This window comes from Notamacropus eugenii, chromosome 1 (genome assembly GCF_028372415.1).
Source record: "Notamacropus eugenii isolate mMacEug1 chromosome 1, mMacEug1.pri_v2, whole genome shotgun sequence".
NCBI lineage: Eukaryota > Metazoa > Chordata > Mammalia > Diprotodontia > Macropodidae > Notamacropus > Notamacropus eugenii.
Window position 1 is genome coordinate 711,852,878 of NC_092872.1, and position 27,777 is coordinate 711,880,654.

The following is a 27,777-nucleotide window of genomic DNA, read 5'->3' on the forward strand; positions in this document are numbered from 1 at the left end:
CACACACACACACACTCACACCTACCTTAGTAGCTCACATGTGACCGGATCAGGTGCTATATTGTTAGGCTCATATTTAGAAATATAAACTCTGAAGAGACCCTTAAACTCAGAGAACCTAGCTCAGACCCTATTGCATAGGTACAAGATCAGATTTCCACCATCTTGACTTTTTAATCTTTCTTGAGGAAAACCTCAAGGCTACAATTGTATTTTCCTGCCACCTTTAAAATCTCCATCATTCTTCCTTACCACAGGGTAAACTGAGGGAAGAAGTCATTCTAGAAATCTGGCCTTTTGAGCTTTCCAGTTGCCTCAAAATATGTGATTTTCTTTCTCCTTGAGTCAAAATTGTCATTTTCTGCTTCTTCCTAGGTTCCTCATTATGATATTACAATTCCTTGCATTGAGTATCATCTCATGCCACAGTGCACAGGAGAGAACTGAGTTTTACAGCTTCGTAATTTGTCCTTAATCAGCTCTCACCAAGTACCTGCTACAGCAAGGACCCTGCCTATTTTGCCTCTGCTCCCAAATGCTTTTTGGCTTTGTCCACAGTCACAAAGGAGCAAGCCTCCATACTAGTATCTATCAGATTGATATTTGTAATAAATGTTTTTCATATGGAAGGTCTCAGTAGGACTCCTGATCCTTCTGCCTATTTCAAGGATCATGAGTCATGCCCCAGCCCAACCCTCCCTGATCCTGAGCAGAATAATGATAAGTTTCTTCCATTTATATTGATGTGTTTCACCACTCATGAACAACCCTCAGAGCAAACCTCTGGATGTCTTTTTTTTACTTCAACAAGATATCATTCACATGGAAAGGAAAATGAACTTTTTAGGATCTAAAGACATAAGAAACTTTAAGCCTTGAAAGGGAAAGGGGAAAAAAGTCCCAAAGAGGATAAGGCATAACAGTGAGCCTAATGCAGATTTTCCAACTTGAGAGTTGGGTACACGTTAGCTACCTTCTCCTCAGTCCCCATAATCCTATCCTCCTTTTATATTTTTTTTCCTATACAGTAAAATCCCATTATAATGAAATTCACAGGAAATACACATTATTTTATTGAAGTGAAACTGCATTACATTGACTAGAGTGGTAGAAATCACATTCCTAATCTGCAGGACCTAGGGAGAAATAGTTAATGCCATGCTTTTCATAGTGAATCACCAAGAAAAATGTGTTCTCTGAACAAATTAAGAGAGAGATGTTATACACACTTGCTCTCACTTCTCAATACTTAGCTCTCTTGTATTTGATTCAAGATGATTTGGGAGTTTTTCTTTGGGAGGGCAGGATGGAGGTGGGAGGGAGTGGAGAGGAGTGAAGAGATGGGAAAAGGAGGTAAATAGGGCATGTAATTAACTACTTGAGGACCAAAAAAAAAAAAAGACATTTCTCCTCCCTTCTTCTCTGCCCACGGTATCAACTCCACACACTGATATGTTTTTTATGTTAACTGTTACATGGGAAGGGACTGAATTATTCATTGTAGTGAATTTGTTATAACCTAATCAATAAAGCTTAAAGTGGGACAAATGAGAGACCATAATAGTCGCTTGGGTATATAAGACACATCCCACTAAGGAAACATCTATTTTATAGAATGATATGTATACCCTACTCCCAGTTGATGTTTCACTTATATAATCAATATAATGAAAATATAGTTCAACAAAAAAGATTTGGACATGCCCATTTTTAGCTACTTGTAATGGACTCTGCATCTACAAAATGCTCCCTGCCTACCCGAATGCGGGAAGGAGTTGTGATATTTAGCCCCGCTGGTTATTCTGTCTTCAGGAATACTCTTACCTTTATAACTAGCAGTGAGTTAAACTGAAAAAGAACAAAGCTATTTTGTAAACTGTAAAAGACATACACAAATCTGAAGACTCAGGTCTGAGAGCACAATCAGTACTGGAAGGCTTTGGCTACAAGAGGGACACACAGAAAGGCTGAGTGTACAAACAAACTACCTCCCAAAATGGATAATTACAGAGTTCTGAGATCACCAAGTGTTGCCTGCTTACAAATCTGTAAGTAGCAAAAATAAAGAGAATTAGAAATAAAGTGGTGAGATTGTCTAAAGTTATACAAGCTAAAGCTATAAAATGACATGACTGAAAACTTCAATCCTAAATACAACAGTATTAACTGCTGCAATTGACCAGTCAAAGCACATATCTCTCCTTTCTAACAGCCAAAAAACCCTACTCTGCAGAAGTTTATTGGGAAGTCTTTTATGCCAAAACAAACACTTTAACAACAAACTTAATTTTTTTTAAAGGATATGATTAAGAGGATGAAACTGGACAATGGAGGTCACAGACAAAAACCTAAGACTAAATGAGGCATTTGCTTTAGTTTGGTTTGTATGGAGAAAGAATTGGGATGAAGGGCTCTTTGACTAGGAATTTGCTCTTTTCAATCCCCAGAATATGAGATCATATCTTCTACCAGCCTCAGGATCTCAGCTCTTTTCATTATTTAGAAGTCCCTTCCTCCATCTATGGGAAAAAAAAGTGCCTTTAAATTCCAGTTACTTTGTAAAATACGTAAGTGACTTTTGTGCCTTCTCTAGTTAACAGCAATGGTAGGAAAAGAAGGAAGCTACTTAATGTGAGCAGGACCAAAGTAACTTACAGGGCTTGCAAAGTAGTCTTTCTCACTTACACAACAAACATAAAATGCCCCAATGGATGGCTTTTATTAGTTTTTAAACTAAAAACATTCCTTGTGTTCACAAGCTCAACATTAGGCAGGTACATTCAAGAAAACTTTAAATGTATCAACAGCCATCTGCAGGTGAACTACGTGATGTCTAATGAAGAGAAAGATGACCTGCCCAGCAGAATCCTGAAAACATAAAAAGCCATCTCATTTTCAGGGCAGCCAGGTCGCACTGAGTCAGGAAGACTCATCTTCCTGAGTTCAAATCTGGCCTCAGACACTGAACTAGCTGTATGCCCCTGGGCAAGTCATTTAACCCTGTTTGCCTCAATTTCCTCATCTGTAAAATGAGCTGGAAAAGGAAATGGCAAACCACTCCAATATCTTTGCCAAGAAAACCTCCAAAAATGGGATCACAAAGAGTCAGACATGATTGAAACAGCTGAATGAATTCCATACTAAGACTCAAGGATTCGAGTAATTTTTCACTTCTAAAAAGGGGTGCATAAGTAAGTCACACCATTAAATAGTTGTCGTCACATGTCAGAGCTGATATTGACTTTTGAGATCATTCTATCCACCTTATTTTACAGATGAGCAATCTAGGAAAGCTAAGTGATCTAGAGTTATAGGCGTGGCAAAGACAAGACTACAGCTCAGGTTTCATGATTACTGGTCCAGTGGTCTCAGGTCCACATTATGTTGTCTCAATATATAACCAGAAGTCTAAGTAACTGATTATCATTCCCACCTAAAAAAGAACAAAACTGTTTGAGTCTTTCCAGCCATCCCACCAAGAAGACCAATTTAGGAAGTACCTCAAAAAAAGCAGATTGGATACCTAAATTCCATTCCAAAATTTGCTCTGAATATCCCATGAATACTCCTAGGTGATACTCAGTGCTAGTCAGATATCGAACCCCAATCATAAAATAAGGCTCACAGCTTCAACAAAAAGAACTCCCAAGTTTCTGAAATAGAATCTCCAGAGACTTCACCTCACTGTTATAACTCAGTTTGGAAATAACAAATACTTATAACAAATAATATTTGCTTCATATATAGTGTAGGAATAGTCCAAACCATGACCTGTGTTGAATAAGACAAGAGCCATGAATTCATTCCCAGTATAGAATTCATTCCCAGTATAAAATTCATTAAGTAAAACATCACACAAAAACAGTCTTAGGGACATCTAAGAGGGATGAAGCCAGGCAGCTGAAATGACTGCATATGAAAGGTAACATCTCAGCAAGTCTAACAGACTCCTCAACTGGTGGGGGTTGGGGTGGGGAGAAGAGTGGGGTTTGGGGAAACCAGCCTGAGGACTTCCCTCTTCTCCAGAAAATCAAACAAACTGCCTGCAAGCAGAAATGGCCAATAACTGGGGGTAATGGAGCTGACCTAGGGAAGGACCTGCTAAAGCAGTCTTCTGACGGACATTTCTTCTTGCCTATTAATGACTTGCTCACACCCCATTAATGACCACACAGTCGTCAATGCTTTGTCATGGCCAACTATTCCTAAAGCAAAGCTGGCTAAAGTTCCTAAGGCCTTCCAGTGTGGGGAGTTTTCCAGCAAGTTCCACAGGAGAACAAAAGGTGCTTTCAGGGGAGAAAAAATAAGGAAGGCAAGACTACCAAGGGATTTTTGGAGAAATAAATAAAAAAGCAGTAGAGCAACCCAAACTAACTTTAAAGTGATGCTGTATGGCAGCATAAGACAAAGGAATAGCCAGAAACACAGTAGTTTTAGAAACAATAAAATTATTTCCAAATTCCTGAATTGTAAACAAGTTACAATTCCCTCCAGATCCATTTTGCTGTTTTACACAAAGATTAAAAAAACAAGACACGGACAAAGCACAGATACATTTATACACCAAATATGGCAGCATTCTCCGCTTCTCAGACAAGATGGGTTCTGGCCCCTCCTGGTCACTCAGGCGTTACAAAAAGGAAACCTGGGAACCCAGGGCTCCTCAGCCCTGAAGGAATTACCCTCTCAACATGCCAGAGGAAAGAGGTCAATAAAAAAGTGTCACTAAGCCACCAAAAGACAACTGTGCTTTCTGATCTTGGGTCTCAGCAAGAAACACCAGTCAATACAAGTTTCATTCCCAGCCACCAACAGGCCTGCGAGGAAGCTGCACACTGGTTCCTGGGTACTGCGGGCCTCCCACTGCTTCAGCGCTGGCTTAAAGTCCAAAGCGGGCTGGGGTCCGGCGAGGGCTAGCAGGTTCCCCTTGCTCCTTCCGCCCAGGCGTGTAGATCTTAACAGACCTAGGAAACAGAAGGCAGAGTTTGCCAGCAAACTGATGACATTCACTCCAACCCAAGGAACCTGGAGAAGCCTTGGATTATTGTACTTTCTAATCTGTATTCTAGGATATTCTAAGGGATAAAGATATATTTCCCTATTATTCTTTGGGACTTTTTTTTGGTTAGGAATATGGATTTAGGTTGACAGCTACATGGCATCACAGAAGTTATTTAGCCCAACCTGTTCATCTTACAGATGAGGAAACTGAGGCTCCAAAAAGAAGCCATGTCAGACTGAAGTAAGAAATCTCTGCCTCGAAAATTGGGAATTTTTTTAACTAGTGTCTGTGATAAAAGCCTCATTTCTAAAATATGTAAAGAACTGAGTCAAATTTACTAGAATACAAGTCATTCCCCACCTGATAAATGGTCAAAGGATATGAACAGGGAGTTTTCAGAGGAAGAAATTAAAGCTATAGCCACATGAAAAAATGCTCTGTCACTACCGATTAGAGAGATGCAAATCAAAACAACTCTGAGGTACCACTTCACACCTATCAGATTGGCTAACATGACAGGACAGGAAGATGATTAATGTTGAAGATGCAGGAGTTGGAACACTAATTCATTGTTGGTGGAGCTGTGAGCGGATCCAACCATTCTGGAGAACAATTTGGAACTATGCCCAAAGGGCTACAAAATTGTGCATACCCTTTGACTCAGCACTATCGTTTCCAGGACAGTATCCCAAAGAGATCATAAAAATGGGCAAAGGTCCCACATGTACAAAAATATTTATAGCAGCTCTCTGTGGTGGTCAAAAACTGAAAATCAAGGGGATGTCCACCAATTGGGGAATGGCTGAACAAGTTGTGGTATATGCATGTAATGGAATATTATTGTGCTATAAGAAACAATGAACAGGAAGACTTCAGAGAGGCCTGGAAAGACTTATATGAACTGATGCTGAATGAAAGGAGCAGAACCAGAACTTTGTACACAGCAACAACCACAGCGTGCAAGGAATTTTTCTGGCAGACTTAGTACTGCATTGCAATCCAAAGACTTAAATAACTCCCAATGGTCTCTAAAGGCAAAATGCCTTCCACATTCACGAAAAGAACTGTGGAATTCAATTGCAGAATGAAGCAGATCGTTTTCTTTTGTATTATGTTTTGGTTTGTTTTATGGTTTCTCCCATTCATTTTAATTTTTCTATGCAACATGACTAAGGTGAAAATGTATTTAATAGGAATGTATGTGTAGAACCCATATAAAACTGTATGCCATATCAGGGAGGGAGGGGGAAAAGGAAGGGAGGGAAGGGAAAAACCTAAGATATATGGAAGTGATTGTAGAATACTGAAAACAAATAAAATAATAACAATGAAAAAAATGTGCATACCCTTTGACTCAGCAATATCACTTCTAGGACTGTATCCCAAAGAGATCGTAGAAATGGGAAAGGGTCCCACATAAACAAAAATATTTGTAGCAGCTCTCTTTGTGGTGGCCAAAAACTGGAAATCAAGGGGATGCCCATCAACTGGGGAATGGCTGAACAAGTTGTGGTGTACGAATGTAACAGAATACTATTGTGTTATAAGAAATGATGAACAGGAGGACTTCAGAGAAGCTTGGAAAGACTTATATGAACTGATGCTGAGGGAAAGGAGCAGAACCAGGAGAACTCTGTACATAGCAACGACCACAGTGTCCTTCACAGCAATGTAAGGACCTAAAAAATTCCCAATGGACTCTTAAGGCAAAATGCCTTTCACATCTAGAGAAAGAACTATGGAACTGGATCACAGAATGAAGACCATTTTCTCTTGTGTTATGCCTTGTTTTGCTTTATGGTTTCTCCCATACATTTTAATTCTTCCATGCAACATCACTAAGGTGAAAATCTATTTAATAAGAATGTATGTGTAGAACCTATATAAGATTATACACTGTCTCAGGGAGGGAGTGGGGAGGGAGAGGGAAAAAATCTAAGATATATATGGAAGTGATTGTAGAAAACTGAAAACAAAATAATCAAAAAAAAAAAACCAATCTCTGCCTCTCTATAACAAAAGAAATTAGAAATGTGGAAAACCTACTGCTTCCTTGGAAATTAAGCATTTCCAAGTTCCCTGTCCAACTGAAGGACCTCACATTACAGATGAGTAGCCACCCTTTGGAAAGCTTTCCTTAACACTGCTCTTCTTTTCCAAAACCTCAGTCATAGAAGCTATCTCTCCTGCCTGTTCCTGAACAAAAACTCTCTATGAGAGAGCAGGCAAGTAGTCATTTTACCTCCTCGGGAAAACTTCAAGTGTCCCAGTGCCTTTGGGACAGCCCACTGGAGATGTTGCCTCTCTGTGACTTCTACCAAGCCTAATGTAGCTAGCAGAAATGTGGCAGCCCTCTAAATCCTTGAAGTCAGTTCCCATATACTGCCTTACACTTTCTCCCTTCCTCCAGGCTAACCATCCTCAGTACCTTCCAATGACCCTTGGATGGCACAATCTCCAGTTCCTTCATTATCAGGGTCACCACAAATCAAAGAGTACAAATCATTATTAGAAACAGGACATGCTGAGGGCAACTACGTAGAAATGGAAAGAACTAAATAATAACAAAAGCTGCTTCATGAGATTCAGGAGACACTCTTTAAAACACTCTCTTGTCCTGAGGATGGTGGGAAACCATCAAAAGCTCCCAAAGCACAAAAAAGAACCATGACTATGTTCTTCCTAGCACTTAAGAAATAAGCATCTGTAAGCTAAACTCACAAATGCTAAATCTGTTCATTGTTTAAAAAAAAAAACAAAATTTCCTAAATCATAAACTCCCCAAGGACTAGAAGAATATGTACATTACTCTGAAAATTCCTTTAGAACCCAAAAATATTAACTAAAGGCAATAAAATTTAGAGGCAGAGAAAAATATGCAAAGCTACAGAGTGCTGGCCTAGAGTCAGAAGACCTGAGTTCAGATCCAGCCTTGGACAGCAGATGTGTGATCCTTGGTAATAAATCACTTCACCTCTGCCTGCCTCAGTTTCCTCAAGACCAAAACAAGGATAACAACAGCGCCTACCTCCAAGGGGTGTTGTACAAATCAAATAAGACAATAATTATAGAGTATCTGGCACAGTGACTGACACATAGTAGATTCTTCTTCAAGTCTTTTCCCCATTCCTTTAATAAAATTTAGATCAGAGTATCATTTGAGCTTTGCATATTTAACCTCAAATATTCATGACACCTGAATTCATTGGGACTCAGTCTTCCCCTTACTTTCAGAGACCTTTAACTTTTAAACTAAAAATTTTGTTCCAATGAAAAATGATGCACTCCCCAGGAATCTCTCCAAAGGGACAAAAACACAAATGGAGGATTCCAGTCTTTCTGATTCTGTCTGAAGAGACAAATCCTTCTGTTTATAAACTAATCTCAAATCATTTCAAGAAGCCCAATTTCTTCTTGGCTGATTTTCTGACTTCACGTTGAAAGACCTTGGTTTATGATTCCTAAATTGGGGGAAGTGGACATGTGCCTAGCACCATCCTTTCACTGTTGTTATGATTTGACAAGCACTTTTCATCTCAGTTCAGACTGGCAGATTAGCAAATCTGGTCCACTGCACTCCACCCCAAGGCAGACAATACACACAACTTCTTAATGTGCCCAGACAAACATGGGAAAGACTACACATCGTCTGCAGGCCTTTTATATAAAATGCCTCCCAGGTCCCAAAGACATGAAGGTCAGCACTAGGAAGTTGTGCTCTTTATTGCAATGAATCACTTCCCTAGCTCCATGTCTAGTAAGAACTCCTCCCACCTTCTACATGACCACTGACCCAGCCTCCCTTCTACTGCATGTGGGAAATTCATCCTATTCCCTGTGAAGAAGAAATCAGGCAATAACCTAGGTCCCATGTCCATGTTATATAGGAACTTCCAATAAAGTCCCAAGAAGGGAACAGGAAAAAAATAACTAGACACGAGCTCCCTCAAAGCTGTTCATTCAGGGGCCTGAAACCAATTTCTCTGTCCTTTCCCAGGCCCTGCTCACCTCACACTGCCCAAGGGGTTACGCTTTTCCTGCTCCTGCCGCCGCGCCCGCAACTGCTCTTCAGCCAACGCCATCTCCTCTTCCATAGCAGACGCTTCCTCTTTGGCCCGGCGGCGGTTCTCCTACAGAGAAAGAGACAGGAACTGATCGAAATGGAGATCCCCTGATGAGATCTATCTTCAGACAGCCTGATGAACTTGCCACTGTGTGCCACTTTATTGTAGAGGCCAAGACCAAGTCAGTTCTCAGAAGCAGGGGCACTGTTCCTTCCACAAATAAGCCTTTTCCTTCTCTGCCTCTATCTGTCTCTCTTCTCTCATCAGTTTTCTTCATTCTCTGACAATGCTATTTCTTTTCCCTAAATCAGAGCTGGAGGATTCACCCCTGACTCAGAGACCACTGAGGGTTCTAATCTTCAAGTCAACAAAGGTCTGTTTACTGGGCGCCCACCATCACACCAGGTGCTATTTATATCCTCCCTATGGAGGTTGTAAAAGAAGACTTGATCAATGACCTTGAGATGCTCCTCATCATGCTGGGGAAATGAGACACACACAAGAAATAGATGCCAACTACCAAGTGTTCAATTTGGATACACCCTAAGTGCTTGGAGGAATTCAGAGAAAGGACAAATCATTGTAGGTACATGTAGTCAGAAAAAGGTCCCTGGGGAGAAATGAATGGATCTGGTCCTGAAGGACAGAAAAACAACTTGGCTGACAGAGCGAGGAAAGAAGCCATTCCAGGCAAGGAGAAGAGCATGAGCTAAAGTATGAAGCTAAGAATAAAGACATGAAAGGAGAGGAAGGAGGAAGCCTTCCTGGAGTGAAGACTTTCTGCTAACGAGAAAAGGTTCAGTCACTTACCTGGCGTGACTTGCCTGCATGTTTAATGCTATAAAACATAGGGCCCAACTCAGCAAGCCACTCCCCATCCACGGCAGTCACACACTGCATATATTCCTATGGAGAAACACACAAGGCAAGGTGAGTGCAGAGGCAGAAGGAGCTCAAGCCAGGTCCCAAGTGACCCTAAGTCAGCCTATGGTTCAGCTATTTTCTCTCAGGGGAAGCGTCACCAATTCTAGAAAGCATCCCAGGGAGACCAAAGCAGCAAACGTTATCCTATTTCTACACTCCTCTGCAGCTTATCCTAACTTCTTCCCTTTGAGGATCACTGTCTTCACTCAAGATGACAAAAAAAGAAAAGGCCAAGGCACAAAAAAGATAAGATATTCCTTAGAAAAGAAATTAGGCCTTCCCTGGGGCAACAGTTACTAACAAATGTGTGCAAAGCATCTCCTAGCACCTTCCCTCAAAGTTCCCAATTGCCGTGCAAACTCAGCAAGCTTTCTTTCCCACTAAACTAGCTAAAATTCTGTATCAGGAACAGATAATGAAAGATTTCATGTTCGACCTACACAGCTGGAATCACAACAGGGCAGGCTCACCTTAGTTGTCATGACCAATTCATGATACACGATGTAGTCTGGAGTATACCCCATTCCGAAGAGAGAGCTGGTAGGATGCAAATGGCAAGGCATCCCCGTTCGGATATTCACATACTCCCCAATACCCTAAGGAAGACATTCATCAGGGAGATGCCTTAGGAAACCTCCCTGTACTGATATAGTTACCCCTCCCCTATAGTTACCCTTCCCCTGAAAAACACAACCACTTTACAGAACCACATGGGAAAAGGACAAACTGGGAGAAGGAAGAAATCTCTCCTTGTTTCTATGTCAAACAAGGAGGGAAATAAGAATCCTCTCACATTGGGAGCCTCTACTTCTGTCCCCTCCTCTGCTCCAAGCTTACCTTCAGCTTGGCTGCCTGGTGAAAATAGGCAGCACAGACGCACTTTCTTACAATGTCCCAGTCTGTGCCACAGGAAGCCAAGCTCATTCGCTGCTGCACCATGATGTCCTTCAGTTGGGCTCGCACCTCTCGAACCTATAGAGAGACACAGGGTAAGTAGAACGTGCCATCCTGAGAACTTCCAGATGACAAGGGAGGTCCAAGTTCATTCTACCAAAATACAAAAGCCATCTGTAACACCTCCAACGAGAAGTCATCCCACTTGTGCTGGAAGACCTCTGGTGACATGCAACTCCTACCGCCAGAGGAGCCCAGGCCATTTCTAGAGAGTCTCTCCCAGACTAGGTTGCCCTCAATCTGCTGCCCTCCAACTTTCACCCACTAGTCCTGGTTCTGCCTTCCAGGGCCAAGCAGAACAGGTCTACATGTCTGAACAAGAAAGAAGAACAGAAGAACAATCTATACCAATGACTCTAATACCAGGATGCCAACAACACACTCTGATTCAAAGCAATAATCAAGCAGGGCCCAACAAAAAAATTAAACACCATGCCCTCCTTTGGAAGAGGGTGCGGACTGTGAGTAAAGAATGTTATGTAAACTGTCCAATGTGCTTCCTGGTTTGGCTTAACTGGTATTTGTTAACCAGTCTTTTGTTAGAAAGACATGGCGGGGAGAGTGGGAAGTCATCTAGAGTCATGTTATAAAATGATTACAGTCTAAGAAACACAAGGCGTTAGTAAAACTCCTTTAAATCTGTCCCTTCTTCCAAATGATAAGCTCTCAAATATCTGAAGACAATAACTACAATCGCGAGTTCCTTCCTCTCTCGGGTTTGTTGAGACCACGCTTTCCTAACAAAGTTATGCTGACAATTCTATGAAGCACACAGAGTTAAGGTCCCTGACCCCTCTGGCTAAAAGGAACCTTTCCCATGTCAATGTTCCACCTGTTTTTGTCTGATCTCTCCTTTCTCTTCATCACCCTTATGTTATATCCCTGCACTACAACTTGAGCTCCTGAGAGCAGGAGCCATCGTGTGCTATCTGCACACTTTCACACTGCTGACCAGAACGCCCAGCCGCCTCACCTTCCTCATGGCCTTGGCGTGGATAAAATGCTCATTACACCACAGAGTGGAGTAATTATTGTTCTTCCACTGGAGGTACACATTCAAGTAGGTCAAATGATCACTCTCAGGGACAGCAAATTTCTCCCGGATTTGATCACTCTCCTCTTCTCGGCCCTGGGGAGAAAAGTAAGTCAGAAACCTTCCAAGCTAGTGGAAGTCCAAACAGATCACCACCTAACCCTTTTGGGCATCAGTAGCTCCTCTGTTTCCCCAGTCATTTACAAGATATTTTAACTGCTGGTATCTACACAGAACAAAATTTCCCAAAGATGTCCTGCTGAGCTATTCCCTTTGTTTTGGAGGAAGAGAAGGAGACTACTAAAACAACTCTTGCTCTAGTGTTTGCCCACTCAGTGGTCTCTAGGAGTGAAACACAAGAGACAACCTCCCTACCTTAGGTCTATAGAATATGGCTGGGACTGAGAGCATGGAGACAATCAGCAGAATCTCAGAGCTACAACCCATGTCACAGGAGACAATCAGCATCTTAGACAGGGCTGGATCCAGGGGAAACTCCACCATCAGTCGCCCAGTGGATGTAAGACCTCCTAAGAAAAGACAACACAGACATCAAGGTAATGGGATGCTAAGATAAAGAAAAAAGAGAATGGAAAATTCTTTCTGGGGCTAAAATGTCTTTTTGGGTTCTAGATGCTATGTCACCTGTGTTATCCATGGCCCCCAGGATCCAGAGCTGGTACATGGAATTCAGCATGTTGTCTTCTGGGGGTGGGTCCATAAAATGGAACTGAAGCAAGTCCTGAACCCCTAAAGATTTAAGCAGCAGCACGACGTTGGCCAGATTAGTTCTCTGAATCTCAGGTACTGTTGTGGTCAAGAGTTCATTTTTATATGCACTCTGGGTGTAGAGCCTGAGAAGGAATAAAGTGGAAAGTGAAAATATTTCTGTCACCATTGTGGGACCACCTGTACTAATCCCCTTTAACCTCTCATCCACATATGTCAGATTAATTTCAGAATAATTTCATACTCTTTCAGCATAACTGTTAGTAAAAATTTCTCCTATCCAAAAACCATTAAAAGAATTACATGCCAGACGTAGAGAAATTATAACTGAATCCACAAGATGACAGAAAACCCACAAGGTTAAAAAAAAGCTTATGAATTAACACCACAGAACTCAAACATTTAGAGTTCCTATTTACCAGCCCTGCCCCCAGCCAACTCCAAATGTCCACTACAGCAAGCATAAATGAGTTGGCAGGCTCGTGATTCAGTCTAACCATGGATCCTCCATGCCAATTACTGCCCAAATACCTCCTAATCCCATGAAAGGGGACAGGTGTTCATTCTACCAAGCCACATGAAAGGGCAGTACTGGCATAAGGGAAAAGCCAGAAGGGCAGAAGATACTCAAAGCTCAGAGCAAGAAGAGGAAAACAAATGCTGGGCACAAGGCAAAAGGAACTAGAAACTCAAAACCCCCACCCGCTCCACCCCACCACGCCAGCGCTAGCACTAGCCTCAATAAACAGGCATGCAGAAGCAGAAAGGGAGAGAAGCCAAATAGTGAAGTTTTACAGATCTTTTTGAGTAATGAAGAACACAAAGCATATCATTTTGAGTAACAAAGATTACAAGAGCCTACACAAGAACCTAGCTCACAAGTAGCTAAAACAACAGATAATCAACCAAACAGATAGAAGTAAATCATCAAAAAGAAACAAGACCCCTGAGAAAGAAAACTATCCTAAAAGAAGGGGCTGTTCTCATTTTACTATATATTTTAAATTTACTGAAATTTATGATGAAAACCCCAATGAAAGAGGATTAAGCTTTGAACTAATTAATTCTATAATAATGCAATCAAGTCCTCAGTTGACTTCAGACCAGATCGTAGAACATCTGGAGGAAATGGAGAATGCTCTGGCTGTGCTTCCCACCTACTCCCAGCTACCCTCTGACCTCCAGGTCAAGATCTTCCAAAAGGTGTCTTGGCCAGAATATCTTTGGGGCCTGACACCTCTTCTTCTATAACCCAAACATCCTGCCCATCTATCTGGTAAATACCTAGTGTACTACAGCTGCCCACAGGCTCACTACAGAACTATCTCAGAGGACGGCCTCTTCCGCTACAAGAGAAAGGAACTGCAGAGTTGGTAGAGCTGTCTTTCCCTTCAGCCTCTCAGCCAGAAAGATACACTATAAACCACAAATCCTCCTTTTCTAACCTCAACACAATTTCTACCACATCTGGCCTGATGGCCAGAGCAAAAATAAAAATAAAATAAAAAATCAAATCTGCAATCCCCAGCCATCCCAGCAGCATGACTCAGCAAACTTGCAACCCCGCTCCTACCTGAAGCACTGACCTGGGCCCGTCCTCCCAGCTCTCCCGGATCGCTGGTTAGCATTGGCCTGACTAATGGGGTAGATCTGCAGAGCATCCATCCCAATCCTGGGGTTGAAGACCTAAGAAATGAGGTAGAAAAGAACTCTGTTAAAGACTTAACAAGAAAAGAGAAGCAGTACCCAATGAAGGCAAGATATCACACAGGCAGAAATGGCCATAGAGATAGGGGTGGGGCACAAAAACTCTAAGGTAAGCATCATTACAGAAGGGCCCATAATTAAATGCCCAGAGTCAAAAAGTGTTCACGTTCCGTCCTTCAAATAGGAAGGGTAAAATCAGTATAAACAATCCCTGAGTATGAAACATAAACCCTGAATATTTTCCAGGGTCAGGAAACTCCAAAACCTAAATGGATTTCTACAGCCCAAACATCATGGCATCCAGGAAATCACAGAGGGCTCACCTCTCACCTTTAGTTTGCAGTAGCCAGAATCAATAACAAACATGATGCCATCAACAGTCAGTGAAGTCTCAGCAATATTGGTGGCAACAATACACTTCCTGACGCCATCTGGTGCCTATGACACAGGAAAGAAGATAAGTGACTGGTTACTCAGATGGAAAGAAAAACCACAAGGGGAGAAAGTTTCTTCCCTACCAACCAGAACGAGCAACAATAATAACTAAGGCCTTTATTTAACTCCCCTTGCTATGAGGGGGAGGAAGGAATTGACAAGCATCAGGCCCCAAAGAGATTCTGGCCAAGATACCTTTTGGAAGATCTTGGCCTGGAGGTCAGAGGGTAGCTGGGAGTAGATAGGAAGCACAGCCAGGGCAGGAGCATTCTCCAGTTCCTCCAGATGTTCCACGATCTGGTCCGAGGTCACCTGAGGACACAAAGGGCCCAGGTTGTAAGACAGGCTGAGCACCAAGAACCTGCGGGGTGCTACAGATGCCAGGCCAGAGCAGGAGCCCTCACCTCAATGTCCTCTTGTCCAGGCATGAAGATAAGGATGTCCCCTGGAGCCCCAGAGAGATGCACCTGCAAGGACTGCTTCACTGCAGCCTCCACATAATCCTCCTGAGGGGTCTGAAACACAAAGCATTCCTGGTCTTCCCAGACACCTCCACAGCCCAACTTCCCTGCACACAACACTCCATCCTTCATCCTGAGCCCCTCCCCTCTGCCCCTCTCTTAGTTGCCCTGGCTTCCTTCTAGACTCATCTCAGACCCCACCCTCTACTAGGAACCTTTGTGCACCCCATCCCCAGCTACCAGTTGTCAGGAAGAAGACTCCATCTTCAGGTATGAGTTGAACTAGGTGGTCTCTGATGTCCTTTCCATCTCACCTCTGCCTCCTGCCTTCCTGGTCTCCTTCAAGTCCCAGCTAAAATCTCAACTCCTACTGGCAACTTTTCTCAACCTCTCTTAATTCTAGTGCCTTCTGCCTTTTAATTATTCCGTATTTACCTACTATACAATTTGTTTTTACATAGCTGTTTTTTGTCTCTCTTATTAGATAGTAAACTCCATAAGGGCAGGACTGTCTTGTCTCTTTTTGTAACCCAGCACTTAAACAGTGCCTGACACATAGCAGGAGCTTCCTAAGTTTACTGACTGATAGGAATCAGTCTGTGCTTCCACTCTACTAAAAGACTCAATACCAGAATTATCCATAAAGATTCCTGAATCACCACCAAACCCACAGACTCCTCCAACCTCTGATAAACCTTCTCAACATCTATTCCATGATCCCTGATTTTCTCTCCTTCAGCATGTAGGCTAACAGAAATAACTTGGACCTCAGTACCTTGCTGAAGAGGATGTCGACAGGGAAGGTTCGGCCAGGAATGTGAAAGATGGGAACATTTCCAAAGAAAGCTGCAAATTTCTCCGCATCCATAGTGGCTGAAGTGACAATAAGCTTCAGGTCTGAGCGTCGAGCTACTACCTAAACAGGAAATACTTGTCAGGGGGTCCAGCCAAAAAGGTGCTGTCTCCTCTGAGACACTGGACTGTCTCCTTCCCATAATAGCAACACAATGCCCATACATATAAGGCGACAGCAGGTGTAAAAGCAGACTGACACCAGAAACATGAAACACTGAGGATGAGCAAGAACCAAGAGTCAGAACAGATGAACCTACAAAACCTAAGTCTACAGCATGAAGGGGTGTCTTCATCAAAGCACCCTAGACAGGCCACAAAAAAGCACTTCATCTTCTCCAAAATGCCCCCAAATCCCTTCCAAACTGAGAACAACCCTTCATTGCTGCTAGTCAGAATACACCTGGAAAAAGACTCAGCAGTCACATAAAGGAGGAAAACTCTCTGACTCCCCACCCCGAGAAAGCCTCACCTCTCGAAGCAACCCAAACAGCACGTCTGTGTTCAGCGAACGCTCATGGGCTTCGTCCATGATGATGGCGCTGTAATGATCCAGGTCAGCCTCTCGCAAGGACTCTCGAAGTAGGATCCCGTCTGTCATGTATTTTATCACAGTATTTTCCGAAGTACAGTCTTCAAAGCGGATAGCATACCCCACCTGTGAAAGCAGGCACACCCTTCAGTCTGCTGCTCCTCACCAAGGAAAGAGATAACATACTGTTCTAACTTGGCAGGACTAGTACTAGACAGATACTATCAAACCACCAAGCTAAAAATCCAGCCACCTCCAAACCCCCAACTGTCCCTTCTTATCTGCTTACCTCCTCTCCAAGGCTTCCTCCCATCTCTTCACTGACTCTCTTGGCTACTGACATGGCAGCCACACGTCGAGGCTGGGTACATCCAATCATGCCATAGTCTGTATAGCCATCTTCATGTAAGTACTGAGTCAGTTGAGTGGTCTTTCCACTCCCTGTCTCCCCCACGACTATCACAATGCTGTTGTCTCTAGAGGAACAGAAGAGGGAGAAAGGTTAATAAACTTATCTAGAAGAAAAAAACCAAGGTTCCAGAAAGAAATACCTAAAGGCACCATCTCCAACCCAAGTTGCTCAGAGAAATATTCCATTAGTTTAAAAGGGGGAAAAAAAGGCCTCTGTACTGGAGCAAAGAAAAAGCATTGAGATTTTCAGTAAAAAGAGGGTAGGGACAAGAACTAGACCTGTGATTTCACTTGATACATAGAACTCCCAAGTGAGAAAATTCCCTCTATCAATGCACAGCGACACTTTCTCTACAACTTCTGGTTTCCAAGAGATGCTCAGAGCACTAACAGGTTGAGTAACTTGCCCAGGGTCACACAGCCAGGATTTGTGAGTGGCAGGACTTGAACCCAGGTCTCCCTAGCCCCAGAGCAGGCTCTCTATCTACTGCACTAAAGAGACTTATCTATAAAAAGCACAGTATACTCTTGCCTGAAAAAAAGTGTAAAACCCACAAGTTCCTACTTTCTGAAAGTATGATACTGAAAATGAGGGATTTGCTCCAGCAGAGTGGGGAACTTGGAAGAAAAATATAAATGTTCAATGGATTATAGGGATCCTGATACCAACAGAACCGTCAAAGTGGAGGTTTGGGCCAAGAAGGACGCCAGGGCACCCCGTGGGAGGTCAGGAAGGAGCCCCGCCCCTCCCCCATCTCCAGCGATAGCGGGCGCACACAGGGCACACAGGGCACACAAGGCCCAGCGATAGCGGGCGCACACAGGGCACACAGGGCACACAAGGCGCCACAGTACCTGACGACAGTGAGCAGCTCCTGCTGCACGGCAAAGATGGGCAGGTACTGCCTCTGCTCCAGCAGCGACTTCTGCTTCGCAAACTCGCTGCTGGCCTCACTCTTGTTCTTCATATGATTGGCAAATTTCTGCTCCGTCCTGAAACATACAAGAGCAGCCTGAGGCCCCGGCCCAGACCCCACTGACCTCCTACTAGTTTATGTCTCTCCATTCACAGCCAGGGCACTGTACGAAGAGGAGCAAACACTGGAGAAACACTACGACCAAAGAGAGAGGGAAAGGATCCGTGTGAACAATCCTATCTACAGAAGCTTCTTGTAGCAGCAAAGAACTGCACGCTAAGGGGGTGCCCATCCATGGGGGAATGGCTGAACAAACGATGGTGTGTGAACATGACAGAATACTACTGTGCAGTAAGGAATCCTGAAGGCTATGGCTTCAGAGAAACCTAGGAAGATGAAGCCATGCAAAGTGAAGTAAACAGAATCAATAACTGCAACACTGTAAACACAACCAACTCTGACAGACCTAAAAACTATCATCAATGCGGCAACTAGCCACCAGTAGAGGTCCCATCATGACAAACTATGTTCTCATCTCCTCTGATAGAGAGCTGACAGATTCAAGAGACATAAAGAGACATATTTTTGGACATGGGCACTGCAGGAATTCATTTTGACTATGTATATTTGTTAAAAAAAAAAAAAAGGTCTTGTTTTTATTTTCTTTATTGGGAGGAGGGAAGATGGGAGAGAAAATAAACGCTTGTTGATTGAAAAAGAGTAATCCATGAAAGTTATATAAAATACTACAGCATAAAATACTACAACCTTCAGGACTGAAGAAAAAAGATATTCTCCTGGAACAGCTCTCAGAGAATCTGTTATCCACAAAATCAAATAAAGCCAAACGAAGAACAGAGAAAGTCATGTGCTCTAAGCGGATAAATTTGTTGAATTTGCCCATGCATGAAAAATAATCTGATCAAAACTAAAGCAGCCAACTATTAGTTTTTTACTAACCTCAAGTTACCTCAGTTTAACCCTCCAAGGAATGGAACTGTTAACGCTAAAGTAGTATAAATAATCAGGGTTAGAGAACCCTCCTACTCGGTTCCATTACACCACTTTATCCCTCTAGATAGAGCAAAGCTTCATTTCCAAACCAATGACAACAATTTTTCTTATTTATCTAGGACTTTTCTCTGGAAAGTCCATGCATCTCCACATGCTGAGGAAGCAGTAAGCTCTCCATCAGCTTACATGAGCTTCAAAATAGCTTCACTGCTTTTTCAGGGGACTGCACATGCCAGATCCTGAGATCTCACTAAAACTACTTTTTTGTAACTTCATCTAGTTACCCCAAGTTTATTAACAAAATGTGTGATTGAGTATATCAAATTGAGAAAAAGGAGAAAATGTCAAAAGCTGATCACCTCCTTACCTAGGAAGTTGCCTAGTACATGGCTCATATCAGTTCAAAAGAACTAGATAAGATACTGCAGACTTTATCAGAGGTAATATTAGCAATCTTGAAAATTAAGCTTCTAGGAGCTGATGTGAAAACAGGGAAGAGGCAAGAGAGCAAGGGTCTTAAAAATCCTTTTGTCTTAAGTTTGAAAAGATATTCCACTTTCTGAATCAATGATCCTTGCGTTCTGAACACATTAAAAAATAATATTCTCTCTGAAAGGCCCTGACCTCCCAAGAATGGAAAAAAGACAAATTCAATGAAGGACCATTCTAACATCAAGAACGCTCAGTACCATCAAGGACCTTTTTCCTACCTGTAGTCTACTTTGCCATCTTCTGTCAAAGGCTTATCCGGTTCTTCCTCTTTCTTGAGGCCCATAATATCTCCCAACTTGGTACCAGCCAATTCCCAGTGCTTATGCTGGGCCTAAAACATCCAAGAAAAGTAGATCAATGCAGTCCAGTACCACTACTGTGTCCACAATCTGCCCATTTGACAATAAAACTCCCACAAGGCAATAGCAGTCAATGAATCCCAGGGCCTGACTACAAAGAATTAGGGTGTCTGAGCCCCTGTGGACTTCAACAAACAACTGGCACAACTGAAGGAGTTCAGGAGAGGAAGACAGTTCACCTTCCCCATATAAAGTTTTTGCCACATCTCAAAATTAACTCCTCTTGTGAGATTCAGGGAAGACCAAGCACCACCTCCGGAATAATCCCACCTAATGTTCACTGTGCAGTTTCCACAATCCCACAAAACCAACCTTTTTACGCTCCTTCTGTTCCCTGTGCTTGCGCACTGTCTGGCTGCCTTTTCGAGCAATAATAGCCAAGTCAGAAGTAGCATCCTTGACTGGAATCACAGGCTCTGGCTACAGGAAATTATGAAAAAAAGAAATGCCCTTCTAGTCATGAAATCTTTCAAACAATAAAAGACAGTCAATTTCAAAGTGCTCCTATTTAACTATTAAAAAGTTGGGTTTTTTTTCTCAATCCACTTATATACAGAAACTGAGGGCTAACTTTTCGACAAGGCACTGTAACAGCTGCCACAGGAGATATATGGTCTTTGGCCTCACTACTTCTGTTTCCTCTTACCTGTTTGGTAAAGACAATGCGTCCATCCAGAAATGGTGGCACCAGATTATGCACCAGCAGATGCACCTTGGCTGCATTATCTTCCTCAAAATCTTCATCCACTTCAAGCCGATGGACCACTCCACTGGTCAGCATGCGGTTAGTCTCCCAACGCTCATTATCCTGCACAGTTCCAAAAACAGCCACAATATATCAATGAAGAGATGGCAAAATAAATGATCACTGACTCAGAATAGAATTTTACCTAAACAGAATAAAAGGCTCAAAGAAAGCAGAAGGCACCAAGCCATGGTGTCCCCCATTACACACCTGACAAGTGGCCATCCAGCCTTAGCTCACAGACATGAGAAGGAGGCACTCCTCCCATTCTCCAGCTCTATGAGGTAGTTTTTCCTGCCCTCAGGCCTAAATTAGCCTCTTTGCAATTTCCATCCCTTGCTCCTGAACCAGCCCTCTGCAGTCCAATAGCACCAGTCTCATCCCTACCACACATAACCGTTCTTCACATGTTTAAAGACCGCTTTTCTGTCTTCTGAGTCCCTTTTTCTCCAGGCTAAACATGTCCAGCTCCTTCAGATAACCTTTCCATGCCATGGACTTGAGGCTCCTCACAATCCTAGTTGGCCTCTGCTGGACACTTTTTAGCTTATCAATTCTGTTAAACTGCAGGCACACAGAAGTGAACAGTACTACAGATGACAGTAGAATACAAAGGAATTATCCTCAAAGTTGTGCCTCTCTTAACAAAGCTCAAGATTTCATTAGTTTTGGGGTCTTTTAAGGTGTACTACTTACTCATGTTGAGCTTAGAGACCACCAAAACTCCCACATCTCTTTCAGAACTGCTCTCTGACAATACTCCCATAATGACCTCCCCCATTTTATATTGAGAGTCCAATAAACATACTTGCAAAATGAAACCTAAGGGGCAAAAACAGAAAGCAGCCTCTGCAGAATCTGACTTAGTTCCTTATAGAATTAAATCACTGACCCCAAGTGACTATAATACTTTGTGGAGCTTCAGCAAACCATTCCAATCCTTTAGACACATTCAAATCACAACAGAGAGCTTCCCTAGCAAACAGTCATGCGTTATCAGTTTAAAGCTGGAAGAGATATCAGAAGCCATCTCACCCAATCTCATGTTACAAATAATTTCACTGAGTTCAGACAGATTAAACAGTGTGAATTAGAGAATAGGATGTTGTGTCAATTTCCCATAGAAGCTCCCACCAAAGGGCAAACCTGCCAAGTAAGTGGCAAGTTTTATTTTTAAAAACCTCATACTGCTACATTCTTTTGGTATCACAATCAACTTCATCTGAACAATGGGAAAAAAATAATTTGCTCATGGCCCATAACCTAGAAATAGCCTGGTTACCAGTCTCCAACACTGCCCCCATGAGGTCGGAGGTTGACCAGTAGACTTTGGACTAGATTCCTCCATTCCTACCTCATTAATTTGTCTCCGTTGGGCTGAAATGCGTTTTTGTTTCTGTTTATGCAAGTGCTGCTCTCGTTTCTTCACATAGTCTTCTGAGGAGTAAGCCAGTGGGTTATGAAACTCATCATACCCCTCATCCATCATGTACCAGTCCCGATCAGCTTGCTACAGTTTAAAAAGGAAAAACAGGTATTACAACAGATAGCACCTTTGAGTGGGGTAGCTATTATGCCACAGAACAGGTACAGCTATCTAAGAAAATATCAACAATGCTTCATTGGTGCACTGTGAACTTCTAGGTGAGGGTGCTGAACCAAGTTCTTGTCCTACTATAAATAGGTAAAAAGACAAGGAAGGAATGTTAGGCTGTTTAGTATGAAGTATAATGGCAGTTCACAGATATACCACATGGTGGCGCCAACAGATAACAAAAAGATGCTGCTGGGCCTGACCTCACTATTCCAGAAGCAGCCTGGTGAAGAAGTCTATTCTCTGCACGGGGAATTCAATAACCTCCACCTAACACCAGGCATTTCCACTGGCCCATAACTCCGGTAATGCCCTTGTCAAAAACAAACTCACTGCTGAAAGGCGGGATTATCACTGAACTATATATAGTGGAGCTGTGACCTGTCCAACCACTGTGGAAGAAAAGTGGAACAACTCTAACACAGTCCCTAAAATGTTCATAGATATGACTCAGACTTCACTGTTTAGGATTAGGTCCAAAGATGACAATGACCAAAAAGTCCCACAGAGTGCAACCTATTCATAGCAGCAAAGAACTGGAAATAAAGGAGATACCCAAGGATTAGGAAATGACGAAGCATGGGTAGTGGTACATGGATATAATGAAATACCACTGTGGCATAAGAAATGACAAATGTAATTAATACAGAAAAACAAAGTCTAGACTGATACAAAGTGAACAAAGAGAACCAAAAAAACAACATCCACGATGACTTCAACAATGGAAATAGAAAGAATAAAACCAGAAAACGCTGTAAATTTATGACCAAGCCTGACCCCAAAGAAGGCATATAAAGGCACCTCCCTGACTTCTTTTCAAAGGTGGGGGACTATGGGGATGAAATAGAGTCAGATTTTTCCCAATCTGCGGGTGAGTTTTGCAGAACTGCTTTTCCCCCTCTTTGATACAAGGGATTCCTTTCTGAGAAGGGGAGAGTAAAAAGATAAGTGACATAAAAACAAAAGACAGCAACACAAACTTGTTTTACGAGTCCCTGTGGCACAGATGAGCAGCAGTCCTTCCAACCCATCGAATAACAACAGATGCTTCCACAGCACGACAAGGTTTACAAAGTGCTTTGTACACATTATTTCGTCTGGTCCTGTCACTCAAAGGTTACTACTGCATCTCCTTTTCAATGAAAAGGGACCAGGAAGAGAAAAATGTTCTTACCCTCTGGTCGTCTTCCCACTGCTGTCGTTCCTCTTCTGTGTCAAAGGAGATTCCATCTTCTCCATCTTCTCGCCTCCCTGAAAGATGGTGAATGGTTAGCAACAAATGGTACCCTACCTCATCCTTAAGTGCTCATGCCCTAAGGAAAGGATACCTCGGACTAGTGTGTCAGAGCCCCTGCAGGCTACATATTGACTTAGTTTCAAAATATAATATTTTTTGTTTTACTCTATTTTTTGTTTTGTTAAATGTTTCCCAACTACATTTTAATCTGGTTCTGGCCTCACTTGGGAGTATTGTAGACCACATGTGGCCCATGGGCCACGTGTGTGACATGTCTGCCCCAGATCACTATTCTAGAAACATGGCCCTCAGACTTACCAGAGTTTATTATCTCATCTCTCTATTCTCTATCCCACCATATACATACCTCGGCCTCTGGAAAGCCGGGGGGTAGACCCCAGGTGTCTTCTGTCATCAGCCCACTCGTTGTACTTATATGATGGCGTAGGTAAAGGTGTGTCATCTGGGCACTTGCTCCTCACAGACCTGGGAAAAATACATACTGATAACACCGACCAAGTTCTTCAAACAAAAAATATTCTACAGACACCTTGGCCCTCACTATTTATAAAGGTTCTCTTACAATCTAACTTCTTAACACCCTCCAAGTGAAGTTTGGCAACTAAGTAAGTACAATGGATAGAGTGGAAGACATGGAGTCAGGAAGACCTGAGTTCAAATCTGGCCTCAGATACTTACTAGCTATGTGACCCTGGACAAGTCACTTAAGCCTATTTGCCTCAGCTCCTCATCTGTAAAAAAATGAGCTGGAGAAGGAAATGGCAAACCACTCCAGAATTTTTGCTATGAAAACCCCAAATGGGCTCGCAAAGCATCAGACACAGCTGAAACAAATGAATTACAAGTGAAGTTAGTCTATTTGGCCCCGAACATTACCTTTCTTTATCTCTAGTGGAAGAAGTCCGGTGACTCCTCTCAGAATCCCGATAGGAAGGTACTGGGGAGGGTGATTCCCACTGAGAACGCCGGGAGCTACCATATCCACTATCTTCTTCTTCCCAATTAGAGCGTGAAGGGGTTGCTGCATCTGGAACCAAGCAAAAAAGGTACATAATTATTCAACTTCACATCTCATCCAAAGGACGTGAGGTAGGGCACAATTTAAAAAGCACCTTAGACCTAAACTCTATTGCCCCAGAAATCTGGAGCCAGAATACTCTAGGTGACTAGAAAGTTGAAACCCGAAGATTGCTCTTATGTCAACATGCTAACCATCCAGCTTACCTCTTGGTCGATGTCTTGGGCTTTCTGGTTCACTCCTCCTGCTGCTCCGTTCTGAGCCTCCATCTCGGTCCAATCGGCTGCTGTGCCGACTCCTGTCCCGTTCATCTTCCAAAAGTGGGGCACATGTTAGAATGTAAAGTCCTTGGGAGTGGAGATTGTTTTATTCTATTTGAAGCCCTAGTGACTAGCATAGTGACTGGCACACAGAAGCACTTAATAGATGGTTGGTAATCACTGATGTAGAAGCACAGCATTGGTTTGCCCACAGCCTCCCCCTGAGGGAAGACAGACCTCCCCACTGCTCCCAGGAAGAAGCCAAAGCCTTTACCTCTCTCTCTCTTCCGGTCATAATCTCGATCCCGAGCTCTCTCCTTTTTCCGGTCCTTATCTTCTTTGGAGGAGGCGTAGACGCCATGTTCCCGTCTTTCCCGTTCTCTCTGTCTGCTGCGCTCCCAGAACTCTTCACTCACACCACCAGGATGCGATGGTGTCTCTACTCGGGCAGCTCGATAATGTCTGAACCAAGAGGAGAGAGGAAACTGCCACTAAGAGACTTCTGTCCCTAAAAGCTCTTGGTTGCTCCAAACAAGTATTTCACCCTTTGTCCTGCTACCTTCCCAGAAGAATAGTCTTGTAGGTAGCACTGACCAAGTCAGAAGAGATTTGGGTTCTAGTCTCACTTTAACTATCCACATTTCCACCTGATCTTTAGTTAGTAATTATTCTTAAAAGTCTCCCTTTCCCCAACTGGCATGATGAGAATGCCAAATTTTCTGTGATCATTACAATAATTTAAGAATTGGTGTTCATGGAGGACACGACGTTTCCAAAAAAAAACTAAGGAATAAAGACAAGTTATTACAGTGTCCCCCCACCAGTGCATCCCCTTTTCGTTCTACCACCCAAGTGATTTTACCTGTCTCTCCTGCTGCTTCGGCTCGCCTGGTCACCCCCTTCCTCCTCAGAATCCTTCTGTTCATCCTTGTTTTCCTCCCAGTCCTTGTAGGAAGAGACCCTGGACTTCTTTTTATCTTCCCCATCATCCTTTTCCTCTCGTTCCCTCCGTTTTAATGCAGCCAGCAGATCTAACCCCAGCAACGAGGGACGAGGTGCAGGGGCTTTGAAAACATGTTGCTCACTAGCAGCACTTTTGGTCTTGCAAATGAGGCCACCAACTTGTGTCTCTTGGTCAATGCCTTCTAGCCGATGAATTGAGGCCTCACCCTCATCACTGGCGTCTTCCATCACAGGCTTAGGGAACTCTCTGAAAAGGCAAATCATCCGGCATCCGTCAGCCATTAAGAGGGAAAACAAATGAGCTTTAGAGTTCCCTAGAATGGCTTCAGTAGTGAGTACACACTCCTCAATTACTTTTGGCCTAGACCAGGGGTGGGGAACTTATGCCCTCTAGACCACATGTGGCCTTCTAGGTCACATGCAGCCCTCTAGGTCCTCAAGTGGCCCTTTGATCAAATCCAGACTTCACAGAAAAAAAAAAGGATTTGTTCTGTAAAACTTGGACTCAGTCAAAAAGCCACACCCGAGGACCTAGAGACCGGTAGGTTCCCCACCCCTATCCCTAGACCCAACCCACACATACAAAAAGACCCCGAAAGGACTGTCCTCTATCCAAGAGAGGGAGGACTCACTAAGCATAAGCTTTATTAAAACAAAATAAACACACGACCTATTCCCCACAGGCACTAAAAGAATGCCTCTTCCCCTCCTCTGCCCTTCTAACACAAAATCCAAAAAATTAACAGCAGCAAATCCTTCTGCAGCGCACAGTATCATCCACGTTTCATCAGATACGTGTTCTAAAAGAGGCTACCTACAGAACAAGAGTGACCCTCAGCATGTACCAGTCTGTGATAACTCAGGTGACCTGACAATTCACTTAAACAAAGGCTCAGAATCAAAGAAAGGTGTCCCAGTAAAGCTGGCACAACTGACTCTGCCTGACCCTCTCCACAGAGCACGCTTGCTTGGAATGCCTGACAGGCTGTTACCAGCTCTGCCCTGCACCCTGGGCCCTGGGACACCCCTAAATTACTGGCTCAGCTCCCGTGAACACCCACAGCTCTGCAGAAGGGCATTTCACAGACGGGCATTCACATCACGGCCGGATCTGAACCTGCTACGTGAGCTCAAGCAACCCTCATGACGCTTCTGGGCCTCAGTTTCCTCATCTGTAAAATGAGTTTGACCAGAAGCCCTCTAGGGTCCTTTCCAGGCACTGGAATTTTTTTCAAACATACATGAAATGGTAAATTCAATAATAAGGGGTGGGGGTCTGGGTCTCGAGCAAGGGAACTATGCCACGAGAACACGTCGACAAGCATTAATTAAGTGCTTTCTCAGCCAATGGCAAGCATTTATTAAGCACCTACTCAGGGCCTGGCACTGCGATCAGCTCTGGGGGCTCAACGCAAAGCAGACGCGTCCAAACGAGGGTAACTGGGGAGGGGCGGGGAGGGCCGTGACCCTGCCGGCCCACAGCCACCCCGCTGGCCTCGGGCCCCGGCCTCTCTCCCTCCCAGGCCGGCTGCCTTGGTAAAGAAAGGCGGGTCGGAAACGCGCAGGAGGTTCTGCGGGACGCGTCCCCAACTTCCCGGGCCAACGCGACCCCTGGTCCGCAGCCCCGTGCGGGGCCGATCCTGGGGGGAGGAGGAAGAGATCACTCACCACGCCGCCCGGGGGTCTCCGAGGCCCCGCCGCTCCTCTACTTGCCCCACATCCGTCTGCTCACAACCTAGTGGAACGGAGTCTCGCAAGCGGCCATTCGCGTCCCACAAAGCCCCGCGCCGTCCGCTCTATCCAGCCGCACGAACCATCGAGAGCTGTCCGAGAACCATAGAGCTGAGCCACAACTAAGCTTCCCGCCACCGGGACGCTGGCGCTAGAGCGGCCTCTTGCTACGCCCCAATCACAGAGACTTCCGACTCTCCCTGACAGCCAATCGTACGCACCCGAATCCAGACGCGAGGCAGCCCTGGGAGGTACCGTCAGAACTGGGGGACCGCTGATTGGCAAATGCAGACGGAAGCGATTCAAGCTCGGTGATTTCCGG

At 43.7% G+C, this 27,777-nt stretch overlaps 2 protein-coding genes across 9 annotated transcripts in view; one reads left to right on the forward strand and one right to left on the reverse strand.

Annotated features, from left to right (window-relative positions):
* The window catches only part of PMFBP1 (polyamine modulated factor 1 binding protein 1), a 105,849-nt gene extending 105,220 nt beyond the window's left edge, over window positions 1-629 (forward strand). For all 8 annotated transcript variants that reach the window (XM_072636473.1, XM_072636475.1, XM_072636474.1 and 5 more), the window contains one exon: window positions 376-629. In XM_072636473.1, coding sequence (XP_072492574.1) covers window positions 376-447 — 72 coding nt within the window. In that variant the 3' untranslated portion in view covers window positions 448-629. The remainder of the gene's footprint in view (window positions 1-375) is intronic.
* A 3,802-nt stretch (window positions 630-4,431) lies between these two features.
* On the reverse strand, window positions 4,432-27,599 carry DHX38 (DEAH-box helicase 38). The gene is made up of 27 exons (XM_072636481.1): window positions 27,393-27,599; window positions 25,624-25,971; window positions 25,036-25,223; window positions 24,708-24,812; window positions 24,360-24,510; window positions 23,830-23,948; window positions 23,400-23,476; window positions 21,986-22,141; window positions 20,533-20,694; window positions 20,199-20,306; window positions 19,746-19,858; window positions 17,960-18,097; window positions 16,983-17,169; window positions 16,634-16,819; window positions 16,085-16,225; window positions 15,253-15,363; window positions 15,044-15,160; window positions 14,744-14,851; window positions 14,280-14,392; window positions 12,623-12,831; window positions 12,353-12,507; window positions 11,918-12,073; window positions 10,828-10,962; window positions 10,461-10,586; window positions 9,877-9,972; window positions 9,011-9,132; window positions 4,432-4,964 (listed from the first exon to the last, which is right to left on the reverse strand). The coding sequence occupies exons 2-27, from the start codon at window positions 25,950-25,952 to the stop codon at window positions 4,880-4,882; spliced, it is 3,693 nt and encodes a 1,230-aa protein (XP_072492582.1). The 5' UTR covers window positions 25,953-25,971; window positions 27,393-27,599; the 3' UTR covers window positions 4,432-4,879.
* Between the last annotated feature and the right edge of the window lie 178 nt (window positions 27,600-27,777).

What these genes read in the sequence shown, in the direction of transcription:
- DHX38 (XM_072636481.1), bottom strand. Translation starts at nt 25,952, where the DNA reads ATGGAAGACGCCAGTGATGAGGGTGAGGCCTCAATTCATCGGCTAGAA. An exon ending in AGTGGGAAGACGACCAGAGG is followed by an intron (nt 22,142 to 23,399) that starts GTAAGAACATTT and finishes TTTAAACTGTAG; the next exon opens with CAAGCTGATCGGGACTGGTA. An exon ending in GAGCTGCTCACTGTCGTCAG is followed by an intron (nt 17,170 to 17,959) that starts GTACTGTGGCGC and finishes CTGTTCCTCTAG; the next exon opens with AGACAACAGCATTGTGATAG.